Source organism: Microcaecilia unicolor, chromosome 6, assembly GCF_901765095.1.
Source record: "Microcaecilia unicolor chromosome 6, aMicUni1.1, whole genome shotgun sequence".
Lineage (NCBI taxonomy): Eukaryota > Metazoa > Chordata > Amphibia > Gymnophiona > Siphonopidae > Microcaecilia > Microcaecilia unicolor.
In genome coordinates, this window is record NC_044036.1 from 249477738 (window position 1) to 249501656 (window position 23919).

General features: G+C 43.9%; 1 protein-coding gene across 11 annotated transcripts in view; it reads left to right on the plus strand.

Annotated features, from left to right (window-relative positions):
• Positions 1 to 22847, plus strand: part of EHMT1 (euchromatic histone lysine methyltransferase 1) — a 698071-nt gene extending 675224 nt beyond the window's left edge. For all 11 annotated transcript variants that reach the window (XM_030207091.1, XM_030207089.1, XM_030207095.1 and 8 more), the window contains one exon: positions 20601 to 22847. In XM_030207091.1, coding sequence (XP_030062951.1) covers positions 20601 to 20781 — 181 coding nt within the window. In that variant the 3' untranslated portion in view covers positions 20782 to 22847. The remainder of the gene's footprint in view (positions 1 to 20600) is intronic.
• Positions 22848 to 23919: the final 1072 nt, after the last annotated feature.

Here is a 23919-nt window from a genome sequence, read left to right on the forward strand (position 1 = left end):
ATCCTGCTCCTGCAATTCCTTTGTCATTGTTCCATTCGGTTGTCAAGGGCCAGAGTGCACGTCCTCTAGTATGATGTTCACTACTGTAAATACCGGAGAGAGGGATGCAGTCCCCCATTGCCACTCAGTGGTATATTCCTCTCCTGGCAACCCAGATTGTTAGTGTATTTTGGCAATATATGACATGTGACAGTGGGATGCAGTGTTCATTTTACAATCCTTAATATATCGAAGTGTGCTGCTGCGGCTAGGAAAGCGAATAGAATGTTGGGTATTATAGGAAAGGTAGGAAAACAGGTGTGAGGATGTTATAATGCCATTGTATCGCTCCATGGTGCGACCCGCACCTTGAGTATTGTGTTCAATTCTGGTCGCGCATCTCAAGAAAGATTATAGTACAATTGGAAAAGGTGCAGCAAAGGGCGACTAAAATGATAGCGGGGATGGGACGACTTCCCTATGAAGAAAGACTAAGGAGGCTAGAGCTATTCCGTTTGGAGAAGAGGACGGCTGAGGGGAGACATGATAGAGGTATATAAAATAATGAGTGGAGTGGAACAGGTGGATGTGAAGCGCTGTTCACGCTTTCCAAAAATACTAGGACTAGGGGCATGCGATTAAACTACAGTGTAGTAAATTTAAAAACAAATCGGAAGAAACAGTTTTCTTCACCCACGGTGTAATTAAACTCTGGAATTCATTGCCGGAAATGTGGTGAAGGCGGTTAGCTTAGCAGAGTTTTTAAAAGGGGTTGGACGGTTTCCTAAAGGACAAGTCATAAACCGCTACTAAACGGACTTGGAAAAATCCCAAATCCCAGGAATAACATGTTATAGAATGTTTGTACGTTTGGGAAGCTTGCCAGGTGCCTTTGGCCTGGATTGGCCGCTGTCGTGGACAAGATGCTGGGCTCGATGGACCCTTGGTCTTTTCCCAGTATGGCATTACTTATGTACTTATGAAGGTAAAGATTCTGTCTAGTAAGGGAGCCACTTTTATTTTTATTACTTTTACAGGAGCAGATTTTTCCCCTCAACATCGTGCATCAAACACAGTCATCACTTGCATATTTAGTTTGTTTTAGTGAGCTTCAGAACTACTACTCTCCATGTATTATTTAGTGCTTACTTAAAAAATATAAATACCCCAGTGTTCCATAATAATCCATGAAGAAGCTGCCAGGTATGAATGATATGGGCATCATTCCTGCCAGTTTCTTTTTTGTTTTTAACTTTATTTTAATTAATTTTCAAGAATTTTCAAAAACCAAACAGCAACAATAGCAAACAAAATTAGGACTTGCCAGAGTAAACCACAACCCCAAACCAACCTATAGCTCCCCCCACCCCGTAAAGCAGCTCACAATAAAACAGTTGGCAAGGAGTGCCCAAATGAAGGGAGTATAGAATTTAGCGGTGAATAACGTACCAATATCGAGCCCATTGCAGTGTACAACGTAGTCCAAGGACCCCAAATTATGCTGAAACAGACTAAGATACCAGGTAAGAAAAGGTGTCATTGTCTGAGAAGCAGCTAGACGTCCTCTCCTCTGAGTTGTCAACTTGGTGAGATAATAGGCATCCCACAAAGCACTTGGTAGCCGTGCCTCTTGTGATAATTTTACAGATCTCCAACGTTAGCCACCTCTGTATGTAGAACAGCTAAACAGGGAAGGCGCATTTTCACAACCTTCCTGCAGAAGAAAATCAGGCACCACAGTCGCAAATAGAGCAGAGTCGGCTGGTATGGGAGTATGGTGGAAACAACCCCTGCCTATCTAAGCCAAAAGGTCTGGAAGGACAATCCCACTAGATAGAAATGAAAGTAGTAGTAGATATGAAAATAAGTACCTGGCCCACCACAGCCCCTCCAACATTTCCACGAATGAGTAGAAATAAAGCGAGCAGGGTTGCAGGTGCCCTGTACCATCTGTTCAGTGATTCACCCCCATTTTCCAGCAAATTAGCTGAAATAGAGATATTGAAACATAGCTTGGTAAGCCTCCCTCCCCATTCCTGTGGGGAAGTATCTCAGCCAAAATCAATTTCCCACTGTCTCGTATATTTTATTTTTTTTATTTTTGTTAATTTGTTACCCCCCCCGTGCTTCCACTCATGGCAGGCTCAATGCGGCTACATGAGGCAATGGAGGGTTAAGTGACTTGCCCAGAGTGACAAGGAGCTGCCTGTGCCTGAAGTTGGAATCGAACTCAGTTCCTCAGGACCAAAGTCCACCACCCTAACCCACTGTTTTCCCCTGAAAATTGGGTCAAGACAAAAAATCAGGTTGCCTTAAGCCCTTAGCCAAGAACTCTTTAAAGGCAGTGAGGGGCCTGAAAACCTTCTCTTGTAGGCCTCACTAGGAGAGCAAATGTGTAAGTTGGAGATACATAAAAAATCTTTACTATCTATATGATAAGTATGCTAGAGGTCTAAAAGGAGGACAGAATACCACCCTCCCTGTCAACTGACTAAGATGGGCAACCCCTTCTGCTCCCAAGTCTGAAATGTAGTTTAGGCCAGTCCTCAATGAGGGGAACCACAACAGCAGTATGGTACAACTTGGCATCCTTTTGTCCTTAAGTAATGTGCGATACCAAAGGACCCAGAGAGCTAAGGAATCTGTATGATAGGATTTCTGAATTCGAAAGGCAAAGCTGGGGTTCACGCTCTCCACAGCAATCGAACACAACAAGGAAATGGGGTGGAGAGAGCCAATATCAAGAGATCAGTCACCCCATATAAGGGTAAGATGCTCCAGAAAACTCTTTATTAGGACCCAACGCGGCCCGTGTTCGGCTATATCAGCCTTCTTCAGGGGTCTACAAAATTGTAAACATATAAAAACATACATCAAACATATAAAAAATATATATATAAAACAACTCATTACCTAATCATAACCAATCATATATTTATATATACTTATTAAAAACATCATAGATATAATGTAGTAAAACCCACAACAGCACATAAATATACATTTCTTTTTTATAAAAAGTATATATCTATATTCAAGAAAGTTTTTAGACAAAAATTTTTAAGACAAAAATTTTTTAAGTCAATAGCAGAGAGCCATAATATCGAGAAGCTAATGGATGAAAACTTAGATATTTTAACATAAAAATATAATCTAGATAGATAAATCTATTACAATATACCCAAACCCTTTATCTGTATATAAAAATAGAGTCTATCACCAATAGACATATTTACATCAAATAATATTCAGTAGGTTTGTAACTTTATAATATTTTAAATCACTTATAAGACATAAATAAGGAAAAGAGGAAAAAACCTACCAATCAATAAATATATGAGGGTATTACTGATTGATGGAACACTTAATGATCGTTAATAAGAATCACAAAAACCTAAAAAGATAAATGAACAAATTGTATTATGTATGTATCTATATATACATGGGATACACATCATAAATTTAAAACTTTTAATATTTTAAACCACTTAATAATAATTTTAATTATTTGTGAATGAAAAGATATATCACAAAACTTATAACTATATCTATATGTGTATATAAAAAATCTTTTTAAATATTATTTAAATCTAAATATCTCAAAAAATGGAGATACTAATTAATTAAATGTATACGTGCGATATTTAAGTTTAAATGGCAAGTATGGGAAATGGTTAATAATGAGGGAAATGAAAAATATAAACAAAATAAAGTCTTTCAATTAAATAAATGACCATCTAATTAATGAGTATCCGTGACTACTGATAAAACTATAATTGGAAACTGGCAAATAAGGAAAAACAACCAAACGGACGTATCTTTAATGTATGAAGTATGTGTTTGTATAGCGTAATGAGCTATCAACCCGTGATTAGAGCAACAAAGTAGAGTAAAAACCTGAACCGATTCTAAAACCATATAGTCAAGGTTACTAAGAACACCCCATTTAAAATAGATAAAGTCTTAGCAAATATGAAACAAATGAGGTATTCTAGATGTCTCAAAGTGAAGAACATAGAAATGAATTCAGCAGTTAGAAAGTAAAATATCTGGAAACTTAAAAATATATGGGTAACTCATCTTAACAAGCGCTCAATATAACGCACTGCCTAAAAAGTTAAAACTCAATATAGTATACAACGGATATCAAAAACTACTTAACTTCAATGATACCAAATGGAGATGTAACGAAACAAAGGTTGTCAACCTATATATAAAATAGTGGATATAATTTCTAGCCCACCCAAAGGGCAAAGATGTCTTCAGAGAGTGCACCCTAACCAGGATCCAAAGTAATGTTTAAAATCTCAGATTGGCTGCGTTCATTTTAAAACTGGACAGGGTACCCATACAGATAGTCTGAATTATGAGAGGTAGGGATGGACTCCTTGAATATCTATTCAAGGAGTTAACTAGGACTCGCATCTATATGTTTTTTTTTTTTTACATGAGACACATCTGCTAAAGCATCATCAGGCTCTTGTATGTAATAGGTAATACCCATATTTATTTATTTTGTTGCATTTGTATCCCACATTTTCCCACATATTTGCAGGCTCAATGTGGTCTACATAGTACCGTGAAGGCATTCGCCACTCCGGTATAGAAACAAATACAGGTTGATGTTATAGTCTATAAGGTTTTATAGACCTAGACAACAGTAGGAATAGTAGAGAAGGAGAGCTGTATAGTAACATTATAAGGTTTGTTTAAGTTGTGCTGCAGAGATTTAGGCCCTTAAGTGGTCCTTAGGGTATGCCTTTTCGAACAGGTGGGTCTTAATGCTTTCCGGAAATTAAGGTGGTCATACGTTGTTTTCACAGCTTTTGGTAGTGCGTTACACAGTTGTGTACTTATGTAGTAGAAGCTGGATGCATCAAGTGATTTATATTTGAGCCCTTTGCAACTTGGGTAATGGAGATTTAAGTAAGTTCTTGTAGGTCTGACTGCATTTCTGGTGGGAGATTGCTGAGGTCAGTCATGTATCCTGGGGCTTCGCTGTAGATAATTTATGGACCAGGGTGCAGATTTTAAAAGCTATGCGTTCTCTGATTGGGAGCCAGTGCAGCTTTCCAGAGGGGTTTGGCGCTTTCGAATCCAAATATAAGTCTGGCTGCTGTGTTTTGAGCGGTCTGAAGTTCTTTAAGAGTTGCTGTTTGCATCCCACATAAATTCCGTTACAATAATCTACGTGGCTTAGTACCATTGATTGTGTCAGGTTGTGGAAAGTTTCCCTCGGGAAAAAATGGTTTCAGGCGTTTGTTTCCACATCGAGTGGAACATTTTTTTAGTTGTAGAGTTCACTTGGCTCTCGAGTGTCAGGTTACAGTCGATTGTGACCCGAGAATTTCAGGCTGTCAGCGATAGGGAGGGTGTAGTCTGGGGTGTTAAGTTTGTGGGTTTCTACGTACTGTGTTGGGATGAGAGGATGAGGCAGTGTGTTTTTCTGTGTTGAGTTTTAATGGAATGCATTTGCCCATGAGTTCATAGTATTCAAGCTAAGCGTGATTTCTTTGGTGATTTCTGTCGGGTCATGTTTGAAAGGGATGTATATAGTGACGTCTGCATAGATGAATGGGTTGAGGCCTGGGTGGCTAAGGATTTGCTAGTGGGGTCATCATAAGGTTGAAGAGGATCGGTGATAGTGGTGATCCTTGCGGTACTCCACAGTCTGCTTTCCACGGAGGTGATATGTTTGAGTTTGATTTCACTGGTATGTTCTGGTGGTTAGGAAGCCTTCGATCCAGTTGCTATGTTTCCAGTGATCCCAAAGTAGTCTAGGAGTCTTAATAGTATATTATGGCTTACCATGTCGAATGCACTATACATGTCGAATTGGAGGAGAAGTATGCTTTTACCTGTTGCTATTTCCTGCTTGAATTTGGCTAGGAGGGTGGTAAGTACTGTTTCAGTGCTATGGAGGGGGCGAAATCCAGATTGTGATTCATGTAATATTGAGAATTGGTTTATGTAGTCCGTGAGTTGAATGGTTACCATACTTTCCATCAGTTTGACTGCTAGTGGGATGGATGCTACTGGTCGGTAGTTGGTGAGTTCTTTTTATATTTTTCTTGGTATCCTTTTGGTACAGGGGTGAGTAGGATGTTACCATTTTCTTTAGGGAAGAGACCTTGTTGTAGCATGAAGTGGGATGTGAGGTCTGTTATGAAGCGGTTAGGGTGGATTTTAATAGGTAGCGGGGACAGGTGTCCAGTTTGCAGTGAGTCTTGGAGAACCTGTGGATCGCATGGGTAATTGTTTCGACTGAAAGGGGGGCAAAGTTGGACCATGTTCGTCTGCTGGATATTCTCCTGGGGTTGGGTCCAGGCCATTGATGAAGTGTCGATATCAGTGGTGTTTTGGGGGAGTGAGGTGCGTAATTTTACGATTTTTTCATTGAAGTTCGTCTGCAGTTGGGATGTCTGTATTGGTTGTAGTGACTGAGGTAGTGTAGCAGTTTGTGTAAAAGTTGGTATCGTTTTTTCAAGGTCTTGTAATCTGGTCCTATTTTAGTTTAAAAAATTACCTTTTGGTCTGCCTTACTGCGTATTTGTATTTTCTTTGCATTAGTTTCCATGCGTTGAGTGTGTGATCGTTTTTTATTTTTGTCCATGCTTGTTCGAGCTTCCTGGTTGTGTTTTTAGCTTTTCAGTTCATTTTTATACCATGGTATTGGAGGTATGTCTTCATGCTGTTCATGTTGTAGGGGTGCTATCTGTTTAGTATGCTTCTGCATCTTTTGTCCCATTCAGAGAGGTAATTGTGGAGTCTGTCTGTGCATGTCCATTGGTTGTTGTATATCTGTTGCCAAAATGTTTTCGGGGTCATTTGGCCTCTTGTGTGGTAGGTAGTTTTGTTCTTGTATGCGGTTGAGACCTTTTTCCGCCATTTTAGAGAGAGGTTTAGTTGTAGTGATGGTCCAAGGTGTTTCTGACCATTGATGTCTGATATTGTTAGGTTATGGTCTGTGGACCATTTGTGTGCGATGAGGTCAAGTGTATGCCCTTGATGTGGGTTGGTTGCATGCGTGGCCATCGAGGTCCCCATAGGTGGAGGAATTCCTTACATTCGGTGCATTGATGGAGTTGGGTCTTCTAGGTGAAGGTAATGTCTCCTAGTACTAGTATATTAGAATGGTAACAAGGTATTTGAGATGAAGTCCGTGAAGTTTGATGGTTTTCGTTCCATTTACCTGGTGGTCTGTAGAATAAACGCAGTTCAGATGATCTTGTAAGGATTTGTTGTGGATTCTTATAGAGGCAATTTCGAGTTGGTTTTGTTATTGACTCGGCGATGGTTTTCGGTGGTAAAGTGAGATCGGTTAGATTAAAGCTATGCCTCCGCCTCTCTTTTCCTTCCTGGTCAGTGAGTGATTTTGAATCCTGGGGGGCAGAGGCAAGTATTATGGGGTCCTTTACGGATTAGCTCCGGAATATATGATTCCTTTAATAGATCTACCGCCAAGAAATGCATAAAAACAGCTCGCTCCTATCTCCAACTACACTACCCAACTTGTAGAGGTTTTTGCCTCATCTTTCCTCTATTCCAGCCGAAGAATTGGAATGCTTTACCTTTGTTCTTAAAACGCAAGCTGATCACCATCTTTTCAAGAAGTTGCTGAAAACGTTCCTATTTGAAAAACATACTCCATCAGTAACTCTACTACTTAGTCATTCTCCGAGGACAAGCAGGCTGCTTGTTCTCACACATGAGTGACGTCCACGGCAGCCCCCAGGATCGGAAGATCTTCTTAGCAACAAACTTTGCTAGATCTCGTGTGATACGTGCACATCGCGCATGCGCGACCTTCTTTCCCGCCCGAACGCGAGTGTGCCCGTCAGTCTCTCTTTTTCTGCGGTCAGAACGGACGTGTTCATTTGTTCTCTCCCCCAGAGAGGCCCCACGTCGCGTTCTTCGCTCGGTTTTCGTGCCTTTTCGGCCCTTCTTCTACCCGTAAGTTTCCTTTTTTCTGCGTTAGCGGCTTTTTCACCGCCTGTACGAGTTTTACCCTTTTTTTGGTTCCCTTTTTTCCGGCATCATCGCTTTTGACCTCGCGGGGCGCGATTTTTCCGCCCATGTCCTCGAAGCCTGCCAGCGGCTTCAAGAAGTGCACGCGGTGCAATCGGACGATCTCGCTCACTGATAGGCCACGTTTCGTGTCTTCAGTGTCTCGGGGCTGGTCATGCCCCTAACGCCTATACTTTGTGCCTCCAGCTCAAGAAGAGGACCCAGGCGGTGAGAGTGGCTCAGTGGGAACATCCTGTTCGGAGCCCGTCCGTGTGTCTTTCGACGTCGACGGAGCCAGCGGTACGAGGTCATCGCCGGTATCGATGTCGGCATAGGAGGGAGCATCGACATCCGGAGCGCAGGTGATGGCTGTCTAGAGATCACGACGCTGGTAGCAGTGAGCCATCGAGTGGGTCTCACCTGCTTCGAGGGCTCCTGCGTGCAGGACCCCCGGGGACCTGGCCCGAGGAGACGTTTGGATTCTACGTCTTCCTCATCGGTACCAAAGCCGTGCTTCTCGCGAAGGACTTAAAGGATGTATACTCACATCCGATACTGCCAGCTCACAGACAGTATCTTCGATTCCGTCTGGAAACACGGCACTTTCTGTACTGTGTGGTTCCATTTGGTCTTGCCTCTGCACCCAGAGTGTTCACGATATGTCTGGCGATAGTGGCGGAGTCTTTACGCAGACTGGGAGTGCATGTGTTCCCTTATCTCGACGATTGGCTGGTAAAGAACATCTCGGAGGCAGGAGCTCTACAGTCCATGCAGGTGACTGTTCAACTCCTGGACCTACTAGGGTTTGTGATAAATTATCCCAAGTCCCACCTTCTCCCAGTTCAAAGACTAGAATTCATTGGAGCTCTGCTGGACTCCCAGACCTGCTCATGCCTACCTTCCCAAGGCCAGGACAGACAATCTTCTGTCCTTGGTTTCATGGGTACGAGCGTCTCAGCAGATCACAGCTCGGCAGATGTTGAGATTGCTCGGCCACATGGCCTCCACAGTCCACGTGACTCCCATGGCCTGCCTTCACTTGAGATCAGCTCAATGGACCCTAGTTTCCCAGTGGTCTCAAGCTGCAGGGGATCTGGAAGACGTGATACAGTTGTCCACAGTTTTTCTCCAATCCCTACATTGGTGGACGATTCGCTCCAATTTGACCTTGGGACGTCCCTTTCAAATTCCTCAGCCGCAAAAAGTGCTGACTACGAATGCGTCCTCCTGTGTTGGGGAGCTCATGTCGTGGGCTTCACACCAGGATGTTGGTCCCTCCAGGATACAGGTTTCCAGATCAACCTCTGGAGTTACGAGCGGTCTGGAACGCGCTAAAGGCTTTTCAAGAGGATCGGCTATCCAAACCAAATTATCCAAATTCAGACGGACAATCAGGTTGCCCTGTATTACATCAATAAGCAGGGGGACACGGATCGCGGCCTCACTGTGTCAGGAAGCCGTCAGGATGTGGCCTTTGGGCTCGCCGTCATGGCATGTTTCTTCAAGCACGTACCTGGCAGGTGTAAACAACAGTCTGCCGACAGGTTGAGCAAGATAATGCAACCTCACAAGTGGTTCTCTCAACTTGAGAGTAGTATGCAAGATCTTTCAAGCGTGGGGCACCCCCTTGGTAGATCTTTTTGCCACTCAGACCAATCACAAGGTCATCAGTTCTGTTCCAGACCTTCAGGCCACTGGCCAGACTAGCGTTCGGATGCCTTTCTCCTACATTGGGGAAGGGCCTCCTGTATGCGTATCCTCCCATACCCTTGGTAGGGAAGAGTTTGCTGAAACTCAAGCAGGACCCTGGAACCATGATTCTGATCACTCCATTCTGGCCACAACAGATCTGGTTCCCTCTTCTTATGGAGTTGTCCTCCGAAGAACCATGGAGATTGGAGTGTTTTCCAACACTCAGAACGAGGGGGGCACTTCTGCATCCCAACCTCCAGTCCCTGGCTCTCACGGCCTGGATTTTTGAGAGCATAGACTTTGCCTCCTTGGGTCTTTCTGGGGTGTTCTCCGAGTCTTGCTTGCTTCCAGGAAAGATTCCACAAAGAGGTGTTATGCTTCCAAGTGGAAGAGGTTTAACCGTCTGGTGTGACAGCCAGGCCCAAGGTCCTCGTTCTGTCCTACACAGACCTGCTTGAATACCTTCTGCACTTGTCTGAGGCTGGTCTTAAGACCAACTCTGTAAGAGTTCATCTTAGCGCAATTAGTGCTTTCCATTACCGTGTAGAGGGTAAGCCTATCTCGGGACAGCCTTTAGTTCGCTTTATGAGAGGTTTGCTCTTGTCAAAGCCCCCTATCAAGCCTCCCACAGTGTCATGGGATCTCAATGTCGTTCTCACCCAGCTGATGAAACCTCCTTTGAGCCACTGTATTCTTGCCATCTGAAGTACTTGACCTGAAAGGTCATTTCTTGGTGGCAGTAACAGTATACTAGGCCAGAGGACATGAGGGCTTGTTTCTTGCGCTTCTATCAGGCTGTTTATTCTTCTGAAATGCAGGCTTTTCCGAGTGCATGCAGCAGTACTTGGAAGACATAGCTCTTGCACATCTTACTGAGACCCAGAGGGATCTTTTAGATCAAGACATCTGGTTGAGGTGGTGAACTTGGCTATTGGATCCCTAAAACCAGGTAAATCCCCAGGGCTAGATGGCCTTACAGCAAATTTTTGCAAGGCTTTTTGGGGTCGTCCCTTGCCTGCATCTATGATGGAGGTGGGCATTACTATTCTGCCCAAACCTGGAAAGGACCCCCAAACAATGTGGTTCTTATTTACCGATTTTCCTCCTCAATCTGGATGTCAAACTACTGACTAGTATTTCTTGCAAGTGCTTGAATGTCCATTTATCTGATCTTATCATGAGGATCAGTGTGGATTTATCCACCAGCGCACAACGGGAGCTAATGTTCGGAGGGCTATTCAACTTAATGGTATGCCAGTGGGCAAGATTTCCATGGTCTTGTTAGCTATCAATGCCGAGAAGGCATTCGACTGTATGGAATGGTCTTTTATAAAGGCAGTAATGGATGTCATGATTTGGTCCTCATTTTAAGACGTGGATTACTGTGTTATATGCTTCTCCATTGCTTGAATTTGGCCGTGAACGGTGGCTATTCTAAAGCATTTCTCTGTGGAAGGGCACTCACCGGGGTGCCCTCTATCCTGATATTTGCATAACTGTGGAACCCTTAGCTGCCTGTATCTGACAGCTATAAAGGGTCTGAGATTCGGACAGGAAGAGTATAAAACATCTCTTTTTGTAGATGATATTTTACTGGCTGTCACAGAACCAGTAGAATATGTACTCCCTACCTCTTAAATGGAGGAATTTAAACCTTAACGTTCAGGGAAACACCTTAAAATCACCCATTTACCTTGAAGAGAAACAATCGCAAAATGGCAATAAGATCCCCATTCAGAACCCCACCAATTCTGTTCCAAATGCATTCTGCCCACAAAATAGCTGCTAACCCAATCCTAGAATCCCCTTCCCTTCCCATCCCCCCACCTCCCCATACACCCTGCCACCCAACCTCCCCTAACACCTCCCCCCTTCCAGCCCCATAACCCTATCCCTCACAATACCCCTCCCTCCGGGTATATCTGAAACAATAACAGAGAAGTGAGGACACCCCTCCCCCCCCCAACCACCATATCACAACATTGTCAAGCCACAGCAGTTCGGGTTCACCACCTACACACACACCAAGTCAAATGAAGTGGCAATACAAAATGCATAAGTACAGTATAGTGAAAACATGCATACAACTCTTGTAGGTTAGAACCATCCATGATGCTATTAAAAACCTAGCAAAGGTATTAAGCAAAAAAAAAAAGATGTGGAAGAAAAGTCCCATACAAAACCCCCCTGGCTCCGCAGGATCATTTCAAGGAAACCCCATTTCAAGGGAATCCCCAGGAGGCCCGTCGCTGAAGCCTGGCATTGCAGATGGCAGCTTTTGCTGTTGGAGACCCTTTGCCATCTGGGTCTATCTTGGATTTCTTGTTTGTAAACAGGAATTGTCCCAGCATCCGGGTCCAAGGCCTCCTGTGGGCAAAATTTCACTGCCTTCTCTCGAGAACGAATCTTGTGTAGCTGGCCATCACGAGTAAACACCAAGGCAACATGCACTGTCATCTGTAATGCACACATTCCACTCTTAATTCTTCAGTAAGGCAGCGCAGTTCACCATGGCACCTTAAGATAGAGGCAGCCACATCTTGATATAATGATAGAGTATTATTGTCCCATATAAGTGGGTCCTTTTTGCAGGCCGCTCTGATGACCTCCTCCTTCACTTTAAAATTATAAAAGCAAGCAACAGTATCTCTGGCAAGATTTTCTTGGGCCTTCCCCAGTGATTTATAGGCAAACACTGTCTCATTCCACTCTGCCATAAGCTTCTGTCCCGCCTCAGAAAGGAGGAAGCTGTACCACCAACTCTGTCTACATACACTTGTGTTTCCGGCAGGCACCTTAATGCGGACTATGGAATGCCCTTCTTCAGTCTACTTACAAAATGGCCAGTCAGCGCCGATATTCAGCTAAATGCTGCTGAATATCAGCAACCAGCCCGCACAGCGCGATTTAAGCAGGCAGAAGCCTCTTCTATCCATTTAAATTATTTTGAATATCGATTGAAGTGCATTATATAGAATACTTCAAAGCACATCAATAAAATATATCAGTATGTCAAGTACATAATTCATTAGTCTGTTAGATTACAATACACACATCAAAATCAACTCCTAATATCTGTCTATTAGCCCTGAAACTGATATTGTCCTAAGGATCTGAGAGGAAAACTCTAAAGCCATGTTTTGCTCTTTACTAGCATTAGATGAAATAAAATAAGGGAATACAAACAAGTTGTGGACTTTGTGCACAGGGCAGGGCTGCTGCACAGATGGCATCTTGTATTCCTGAAGCTTATATTCCAAATCATGATTGCTCTTCCAATTCTTCAAAGTTCCCTTTCATTTTTTTCACTCCCTTTCAGCCTGTCCATTTGTTGCAGATTTTTCTATCATTAGCAAATAAGTTTATTTTCTTTTCACATCCCTTGGAAGTGAGATGCACTAGATTTTCCAAAGCCTACCAGTCTCAGCAACTGACTGCTCATGTGAAATCTTTAAAAATGCTATACTTAAGAAGAAGTTGCCATTGCCATTGAAAATACTGTATTATGACCTGTCCTAGCATGGAGATAGGGGTAATCCTCTTGGTCACTGCCTTCACTAGAGTGGCCATGCTTTGCATTCTGTCACTTCTAGCTCCTCACCCAATTTACAAGCTTGTTTACAGGTCTTTGCAAAATAGTGTCAAATTCTATTGAAGTCTAGATTGGCAACGTCTACCACACCTCCCTGATCTACCACTTTGGTCACTTTATTAAGAACTTACAAATTTTGACAGGGTTGTTTTTTTCCCTTTGTGAATCCAAATTATTAGGTGTCCTGTTACTTACCTGTTTCAAAATGTTTGTACTAGCTTTTTCCATCGTATCATTTACATAGTTTTATTAACTACAGAAATTAGATTAATGGATCTGTAGTTGTCTGCCTGCCTCCTTATTATCCACTTTTGGAATGTCTTCCACTCCTTCAGACTTCCTCCATCTTCAAGCACACATTAAAGAGTGCAGTATATTGTTAACTGATGCAGCTTTAGGATCCTGCCAAGTATGATCCAATATGGTAATGTTCATTTGTAATGAAACTTAAAGTTCAGTACATGAGGAATTTTTCAACCACTCATTTGTTGTTGATATCTTTTGACTTTCCTTTATTGGGTGACATCTTTTGCTTTAGCACAGTTGCGCTCTGTGCCTCACATTGAGAACCTTCTCTCCATGGGGTATCCTGCTTGATGAGCTGTGACCTTGGAGCTCTTGCAGTGATGGCTTTATGTTTTCTGATAAAAGCATCTTTCATGATCATAGGCATCTCTCCTCCAAATTTTAAAATATTTATTAGAATCCCATCACGATATACTGAGTATGCATGTACTTAATATGAAAACTGTATGACTGAGGCGTGTTTATAAAGGAACCACAGCATGGACAGAATGCGGATATTAGGGGGCCCTTTTACTAAGCCACTTAAGCGTCTACGCATGCCCAATGCACGCCAAAATGGAGTTACCGGCCAACTACTGCGTGGCTCTTGCAGTAATTTCATTTTTGGCGCACATCAATACACGCGTCTGAAAATATTTTTATTTTCGGACACATGTAATGGACGCGCGCAGGTCATTACTGCCCAATTACCACGTGAGTCTTTACCACTAGGGCAATGGCTGGCAGTAAGGTCTCATACCCAGAATGGACACACAGCAATTTTCATTTTGCCTTGCGTGCATTTTCGGCAACATTTTTAAAAGGCCTTTTTTACAGGCACACTAAAAATGGATTGGCGCACGCCCAAAACCCGTTGCCTACACTACCGCAAGCTGTTTTTTCAGCATACCTTTGTAAAAGGACCCCTAAGTGAGTAATGGTTTAGTCTAAATGTCTATTCATACAGAAAAAAATTAGCTTATAGTGATTGGATGGTAAGCTGTGCCTTTATACAATAATAACCACTTGTGGGGAAGTAAAGCCTGAATCAGAAGTTTTCAGCCAAGGAGTATGCTCGTCCCAGTATCTGATAGTATTTCTATAGAATGAGAAATTAAAGGAAGGGAGACTGAAAGGGAGTATGAGAAAATTATTTTCACCGAGAGTGGTAGGCACTAAACAGCTTTCCAGCAGAGGAGGTAGGGGCCTGAACAGGGACAGATTTCCAATATGCTTGGCATATAAAAAGGAATTTAGTGACAAGGGGCAGGAAAGGAGTAACAAGACCTCCCTGGTGGAGTATGATTACAAATTGAAAATTTGTCTCATGAACTTTGTGATGAGAAGGAGTCAAGATTTTTTTTCTTTTTGTGTGTATGTGTTTTGCAAATTTAATCTCTATTTTTGCATTATGTTAATGTTGGTTTGGTGGTGTATTTTGCAATGAATCTGGAAATGAGATTGGTAGCAACAGCCATTTCCATTGGTTGTTGCTCACGTCCATTACTACTACTACTACTTAACATTTCTAGAGCGCTACTAGGGCTTCGCAGCGCTGTACAAAATAAACAAAGAAGGACGGTCCCTGCTCAAAGGAGCTTACAATCTAAAGAACGAAATGTCAAGTTGGGGCAGTCTAGATTTCCTGGGTAGAGGTGTAGAGGTTAGGTGCCGAAGGCGACATTGAAGAGGTGGGCTTTAAGCAGAGATTTGAAGATGGGCAGGGAGGGGGACTGGCGTATGGGCTTGGGGAGTTTGTTCCACGCGTGGGGTGAGGCGAGGCAGAAAGGGCGGAGCCTGGAGTTGGCGGTGGTGGAGAAGGGTACTGAAAGGAGGGATTTGTCTTGAGAGCGGAGGTTAAGGGTAGGAACGTAAGGGGTGATGAGGGTTGAGAGGTAAGGAGGGGCTGCAGATCGAGTGCATTTGTAGGTTAGTAGCAGAAGCTTGAATTGAATGCGGTACCTGATCGGAAGCCAATGAAGTGACTTGAGGAGAGGGGTGATATGATTGTATCGGTTCAGGCGGAAGATAAGACGTGCAGCAGAGTTCTGAACGGACTGAAGGGGGGATAGGTAGCTAAGTGGGAGACCAGTGAGGAGTAGGTTGCAGTAGTCAAGGCGAGAGGTAACGAGAGAGTGGATGAGAGTTCGGGTGGTGTGCTCAGAGAGGAAAGGGCGGATTTTGCTAATGTTATAGAGGAAGAAGCGACAGGTCTTGGCTATCTGCTGGATATGCGCAGAGAAGAAGAGGGAGGTGTCGAAGAGGACACCGAGGTTGCGGGCAGATGAGACGGGGACGATGAGGGTGTTATCAACCGAGACAGAGCGTGGAGGTAGAGGAGAAGTGGGTTTGGGTGGGAAGACAAGAAGTTCGGTCTTGGCCATGTTCGGTTTCAGGTGGCGGTTGGACATCCAGGCAGCAATGTCAGATAAGCAGGTCGATACTTTGGCCTGGGTTTCCGCAGTGATGTCAGGTGTGGAGAGATAAAGCTGGGTGTCGTCAGCATAAAGATGATACTGTAAGCCATGAGGCGAGATCAGGGAGCCCAGGGAAGAGGTGTAGATAGAGAAAAGAAGGGGTCCAAGGACAGAACCCTGAGGGACTCCAACAGAGAGCGGGATAGGGGTGGAGGAAGAACCATGAGAGTGTACTCTGAAGGTACGATGGGAGAGATAAGAGGAGAACCAGGAGAGGACAGAGCCCTGGAACCCAAAAGAGGTCAGTGTGTCAAGAAGTAAGTTGTGATTGACAGTGTCAAAAGCGGCGGATAGGTCGAGGAGAATGAGGATGGAGTAAAGACCTTTGGATTTGGCAAGGAACAGGTCATTACAGACTTTGGATAATGCCGTTTCTGTCGAATGAAGTGGGCGAAAGCCAGATTGAAGCAGATCGAGGATGGCATGAGAGGCGAGAAAATGAATGCAACGGCTGTGAACGGCGCGTTCAAGTATTTTGGAGAGGAAGGGTAGGAGGGAGATGGGGCGGTAGTTGGAGGGACAGGTAGGGTCAAGTGAAGGTTTTTTGAGGAGAGGTGTGACAACAGCATGCTTGAAGGTGTCAGGGACAGTTGCGGTGGAGAGAGAGAGGTTGAGGATATGACAGATGGGGGGGGGGGGTGATAGTAGGAGAGATGGTGATAAGTAAGTTGGTGGGGATGGGGTCTGAGGAACAGGTGGTGCATTTCGAGGAGGAGAGAAGATGGGCGGTTTCCTCTTCGGTGATATCAGGAAAAGAGGAGAAGGAGGCCTGGGTTGATTGGTTGAGGGAGTGGGTGATAGGATGAAGAGGAGGAGAAGGTTTAGTGGTGAATTCGAGGTTGATCTTCTGGACCTTGTTACGGAAGTAGTCAGCCAGTGATTGAGGAGAGAGTGAGGGGGGGTGGGAGCGGAGGGCACTTTGAGGAGGGAGTTGAGGGTGGCGAAGAGACGCGAGGGTTAGAGCTGAGGGAATTAGTCAATGAGTGTAGTAGTCCAGTTTGGCGAGGAATAGGGAGGACTGGAAGGAGGATAGCATGAATTTGTAGTGAATGAAGTCAGTATGGGTGCGAGATTTCCTCCAGAGGCGTTCAGCCGATCGGGAGCAGGAGCGAAGGTAACTGGTGCAAGGGTTAAGCCAGGGCTGGGGATTAGTGTGCCTTGTGGGACGGGAAACGGACGGTTGCAAGGGTGTCTAGGGCGGAGGATGAGAGTGGCATTGTAATTGGAAACAGCCTTGTCGACAGACTCAGAGGACGTGATGGACGGGAGGAGATCAGAGATACTAGCGGATAAGGTGGGGGAGTCAGCAGCCTGGAGATTCCTGGAGGTAGTGGTTAGTGTTGGGTGGGACTGAGGGGGAGGGTGATGAAATGTGAATGTGATCAGGTGATGGTCAGAAATGGGAAGAGCAGAGACGCAGAGATTAGAGGGCGAGCAGGTAGAAGAGAGGACGCGATCAAGACAGTTACCAGATTTGTGAGTAGGGGTGGTGGAGCTCAGTTGGAGGTTGAAGGAGGAGGTTAGGGTGAGGAATTGAGAAGCGTATGAGTTGGATGGGTTATCAGTGTGTATGTTGAAGTCACCAAGAATGAGGGATGAGGGCTCAAGAAAAACGGAGAGCCAGGCATCGAAGTCAGTAAGGAAGGAAGGGAGGGACTTTTCAGGGGGGCGGTAGATGACTGCAACTCGGAGTGGCAGCGGGTAGAATAGACGGATGGAATGGACTTCAAAGGATGAGAAGCAGTGAGACTGTGGTAGGAGGAGGGGTTGAAAACTGCAGGAGGGTGAAAGTAGTAGGCCAACGCCGTCACCGCGGCTAGCTGTGCGGGGCGAATGGGAGAAAAGGTAGCCTCCGTGGCAAAGGGCTGCGACTGAGGCAGAGTCGTCGGGGGTGAGCCAGGTTTCGGTTAGGGCGAGCAGATGGAGGGAATGGGAGATGAGATCATGGGTGAAGGTAAGTTTGTTGCAGATTGCGTGGGCATTCCACAGGGCACACGAGAAGGGGAGGGAGGAAGGGGGGAGGGGGGAACGTTTGCATAGGTGAGACGAGGATGTGTGGTGGGCCTGGGTTGGGATTGATGTCTCCCGCGGATAGCAGGAGAAGGAGCAAGAGAGAGCGGAGAAGGGTGGGGGAGGTAGGGCGACGAAGGTGCCGAAGGCGGGATGCGCTGAGGAGGAATGGGGAAGGGTTCATGACAGGAAGGAGGTGTTGGAGGTTGAGAGCTAGGAAGGAGGAGGAGGACAGTAGGGATGGTGAGGTGGTGAGGGATAGAGGTGGGTAGGGTATTGCAGTAGTGAGTTCGTGTAGTAGACAGCGGAGGGAGGGGAAAGAGATTGGGGAGGGATAGGGCGACGAATAGAATGTGAATGGGGGCCATAGGTAGTTAGAGAGGTAGGGATTGAGTGAGCAGGCAAGTTGGACAAGCTGGAACAAGCTGGATCAGGCGGCCTGTGACAAGTTGGATCAAACGGGCTGGAACAGCTGGAGCAGGCAGCAGGCAGGGAGAAGCTGATCAGGCGGGCTGGAACAAGCTGGTGCAGATGGACTGGAACGAGCAGGAGAAGCTGGATCAGGTGGGGTGGAGCAAGCTGGTTCAGATGGACTGGAACGAGCAAGGGGAAGCTGGAGAAGCTGGATCAGGCTGACTGGAGCAAGCAGGATTAGGCAGGCTGGAACAGCAGGAGTAGATGGCTGGAGAGCTGGATCAGGCTGACTGGAGCAAGCTGGATTAGGCAGGCTGGAACAAGCAGGAAGAGCTGGATCCGATGGAGTCTGGAGCAGATGGACTGGGACGAGCAGGAAGAGCTGGATCCGACAGAGGCTGGAGCAGATGGACTGGGCCGAGCAGGGAGGAGCTGGATCAGGCGGGCTGGAGAAGCTGGAACGAGCAGGGAGAAGCTGGATCAGGCGGACTGGAGCAAGCTGGATTAGGCGGGCTGGAACAGCTGGAGCAGGTGGCTGGAACAAGCAGGAAGAAGCTGGATCCGACAGACTGGAACAGGCTGGTGCAGATGGACTGAATGAAGCTGAACCTTCACAATAACTCCCTCTACAAGACCTAAACAAATGGGATTCCAGGCCAGAAGTAAATCGGTAGCGGCTCTGGCCTCCAGGCTGCCGTCCTTGCGGCTGCACCATAGCGCCTTGTCGCCGCTCTGCAGGATGTAGTGGTCCTTGACTTGGAAGAGCTCCATGTCGCCAGCACGCGACCGTCACGCGATTCCAGTGTTGCCTGGCAGCAGAGGCGCGAGAACAGCCACGACCACTCGGAAGCCACTGGGGCTTCGTCTCTCGCGGAGCAGCAGCCAGTCAGGACAGCCATTAGGCAACACACGTAGGCACCTACACGCACCAAATTGGAGTTACCGCCAGGTTACAGAGTGGCCCTTGCAGTAATTTCAATTTTGGCGCGCTTCTGCTATGAGTGTCTGAAAAATATTTTTTATTTTCTAGCGTGTGGCAGCTACGTGTGTCAAGTGGCATTTGACACGCGTAGACCATTACCGTCCAGTTACTGTATGAGACCTTACCACTCAGTCAATGGCTTGCGGTAAGGTCTCAGACCCAAAATGGGCATGCGGCAATTTTCATTTTGCCGCATGTCCATTTTTGGCACAAAAAAGGCATTTTTTTTGTAGGTGCGCTAAAAAATAATTCTGCGTGTGCCCAAAACATGCGTCTATCCTACTGCAGGCCATTTCTCAACGCACCTTAGTAAAAGAACTCTTTTGTGTGATGGGTGAGATGGAATAAGGGAATTTTGTTTATTGTTAGGAGCTGCTAATAGGTGGGGTATAGAAATTAGTCTTGATGTGCAGATTTGGATCCGTCCTTTCTTGGCAAGCTGAGTGGTAAACAACAAAGAAGAGGGCAAAGCCAAGGCAAAAAAAAAGTGGGGAGGAGGACAATGAAAGCAGCAGCCAAGGACATTCAAGCCAATAATTAAAATTTAATTGTGAAAACTTGTACATTTGAAACGTATTTATCTATGACAATAAAGTGTAAAACCATGTACATGGACCCTGTGTCAGGTGTATGTGCAAATACAATACAATTATACATCAACATATGTGTGTAGACAACTGATGGGTTATGAGCAATAGCTTTCCAGGATCTTTTAATATTTACTGGTGATAAGGATAGCTAGAAAGGAAAAATGTTAAAATGGAGAAGAGTGAAATGAGAAAAAAGTGGAAGAGAAAAAAAAAACTCTTATTGAAAATTTTATTATTAGATAAAAAAATTATTAATAGAAAATTGTATATGCAATCAAATACTAATTGATTTTATATTGGTAAAAAAAAAGCTCAAAATCAGCATCATAAAAATAGAAATAAAACTAAGAGTAGTCATATGAAATAACCTGTAAAAACAGCTTAGTGAGTAGAAACTACCTTAAACCTAGAGCACTGGGATGGCACAGCACTTCTCTCTGCTGCACTCTGAAAATACAGGGAACTGTTTCACCATGGATATGTTGTGACACTTATGAAATCTCTTCTGAGTGCTGTTCAGTGTAACCAACCCAGGCCTTTATTTTATTTTATTTGCTTTCATTTGCTTTCAGATTTGACTATGGAGATAGATTCTGGGACATCAAAGGCAAATATTTCAGCTGTCAGTGCAACTCACCGAAGTGCAAGCACTCAAGCAGCGCTCTGGCACAGCGTCAAGCCAACAAGCCCCAAGATGCACATGAGAATGGACTCCCTGACACCAGCTCTGCTGCACCAGTCAGCCCTTCATGAAGCCACGGTTTATACCCCTCCCATTTGCACCCCAAGAAACAAACTCTTTTAACCTTTTTTGATATACGTATTCACTTTCTGAAAAAAAAGCCCATAGGGATCCTGGTGTTTTACAGCTGTGCAGTTGACTCTGTTATTTGAGAATTAGGGGATGAAACTTTTTTGTGGGTAAGTTACTACTTAAGCCATGACAGAGTGGCTGAGCATTTTTTTGCAAGTGAAATGTAGCAGCTGCTGGTTAACCCTCCTCTTAAGGGAGAAAACAGTGTTCTTGGAGCCAAGGGCATAATGCAGTACTGAAAAGCTAAAAATGAAAAACAAGCTATTTTTGTTTGAGTACTACAGCCTTGGGAGGGTGGTTTAGGACAAATGTGTGGTGATCACTGCACACTTTAATACATTTTAATACATTTTTGAATAACTGATCAATTTCTGAAACATTAGAGTTAATTAATTGGCAGAGCCCTGAGGATACATTTCTGAAATGGTGGTTCCTTAAATATAATTATATAATAATCTTCTTTTACTCTTGCCCCTCTCAGGATTGTACCACAGGGTTGGATTCCTGGCTATTCTGGGACACCTACCAGGGTATTTTCCTTTCCAACAAATGCTGGCTATTTTACCCAGTACCCTTTTTATTTACCCATACGCCAGCATTTTGCAGCTATTGCTTATCCTCTATGTCTGTAATGAATGCTGAACAGTCTCTCTCATCCTAATCATCTTGTTAATGTTCCCCAACATCCAGCGTCTTATTCGGTGCTCCTTTGCTCTATTTCTGGCATGGCAATGTGCAAGGTTTCAGTCCTCTGAGAGAATTTAAAACAAGTGTGTACAAGACTAAAATAAAAAAGAACCTCCCCCAAAATTTGTGAAAACCATATTATATTTACATTGCATATGAAGGAATGTTGTAGCTATGCTGCCACCATCAGAAGGGCAGGAAAACATTTCTTGGCACACTGGCCAACCTTTCAAAAGGTCAGAAAGGGCTTAGTATTGCTGGGATTATCATTCTGTAGTATATTTTTGTAATTTCTTTGAGTAGTGACGCTGAATTTATTTCTAGGGAGCAGCCAGTGTTAATAAAAGGGTCACAAATGTCATCTCTCTCACACAGACACACACACACTAGTATGGACCAGTAGGAAACCAAATGAATTGTCATTCCAGGCAGCTTGACAGCTGCTTAGGGAAACAGGAAAGGCTTTTACCCCCTTGGGCTTGATGTTGAGAGAACTTGTTAGTGCATCCCTGGCACGATTAAAAAAATGTTTTTGTTTCAAATGTAATGTAAGATTGGTGCTTTTACAGCTACAGTACACACTCCTGAAATTCATAAGCAGTGGGTGTGTGAGGGATTGGGGAGGGGATTAAAAAGGAATCCGTAAATAACTTTAAATCTTTGGTTTTAACCAGATCAAGTGCTGCTGCTCATGTTGTGAATTTTGAGAGAGCTGCCAGTGCAGGTCATTCGCTTTCTTTTAACAGTGAGAAAATTTGTAAGTCATCCACACATCTGTTCTCTCCAGGTTTTGTTCCAAACTGTGCACCTCTGATTGACTTTTCAAAGCCACCCGCTCTATTTAATAAACTGAATTGTTATTTTTTACCATTATTAAACATTGGGACAAAAAAGTTATAAAAGACAAGGTGCTGATTCTGGTGTGATTTTTACTCACCAAGTGAATATTCAAATTATCAATTGTACAAAAAAGAACAAAATGATTTTAGTATAAACTTACAGGAAAACTTTTTTTAAATTGTTAGTATTATCGTAGTGTGAATAAACTTTTGCCATCAGCTTTTGTGTGATGGCTTGTAAGGTCATATCTTTTTTTCTTTTTCTTTTTTCCCCATATACTTTTTAAATACTGTAATTAGTGCAGTAATTTTTTTTTCTTTGTGCGAGTCTTCTTAACCATTATTGAATAATGCGGTCATGTTTGTTATTTTATTTTTCTGTTCAGAAATGTTTTTTGACAGTTTGAAGGGCAATCTTTTTGCTCCAACAATTAACTGTTCTGTTTTCAATTAAAAATCAATAAAAAGACAGTACTTTACATGAATGTTAATATTTGCTTTTTCAAGATAAATTCCAGATTAATGATAACCTGGATAGCATAAGTAGGAGGTTCTATAAAGATGGCCAGAAGATGATGGAAACTATTACAAAGAATAAAGGGGTCCTTTCTCTAAACTGCAGTTTTTCCTGCACGCTAAGGCCATTTTTACTGTAGTCATAAAAATGACCTTTTCTATTTTTTGTATTAACGGCCATGTGCTAATGTTGCCCTTAGCACAAGGCCATTTTAAAAAATTAGTGCATGTGCACTTAACCGCTACCCATTTTGTAGGTGATAAGGGCTCACACACTATTCCTGTGCTAACCAGTTAGCGCACAATAATGTAGCTGCGCTGGTCAGTGTGGGAATGTCCAATGTGCTGTGGTATGCCATTTTAAGCTATGGTAGTTACGCATTAACACCCAACATAGCTTAGTAAAAGGTTCCCAAAATTACCAAATACATAGACAAACATGGTTTGTTGGGATAGAGTCAACATGGATTCAGCCATGGGAAATCTTACTTCATGAATTTGTTACATGTTTTGGAAGGTGTGAATAAACATGGATAAAGGTGAGCTGGTTGATGTAGTACATCTATATTTTCCAAAGGGTTTTCACAAAGTCCATCATGAGAGGCTCCTGAGAAAATTAAAAAGCTATGAGATAGGAGGTAGTGTTCAGCTCTGGATTGGGAACTGGTTAAAAGATATAAAACAGAGAGGGTAGGGTTAAATGGCCAATTCTTTCAATGGAAGAAGGTAAATAGTGGAGTGTTCCAGGGATCTTGGATCGGTGCTTTTTAACATATTTATAAATGATCTGCAAATGGGAATGATGATTGAAATGACTAGTGGGAGAGGGAGTTATCAACGTGGGCTACCATTAAGATGGGCTATTTTCCCACAAGTCATGCTATTTTAGCACAGAGTCCCATTTTACGCAATATGAAAATAGCACAACTTGTAAAATAACCTGACAATGGTAGCCCACATTGATAAATTCTCCCCTAAATTTGCAGATGACATGAAACTATTCAAATTTGTAAAATTGCATGCAGGACCTTAGGA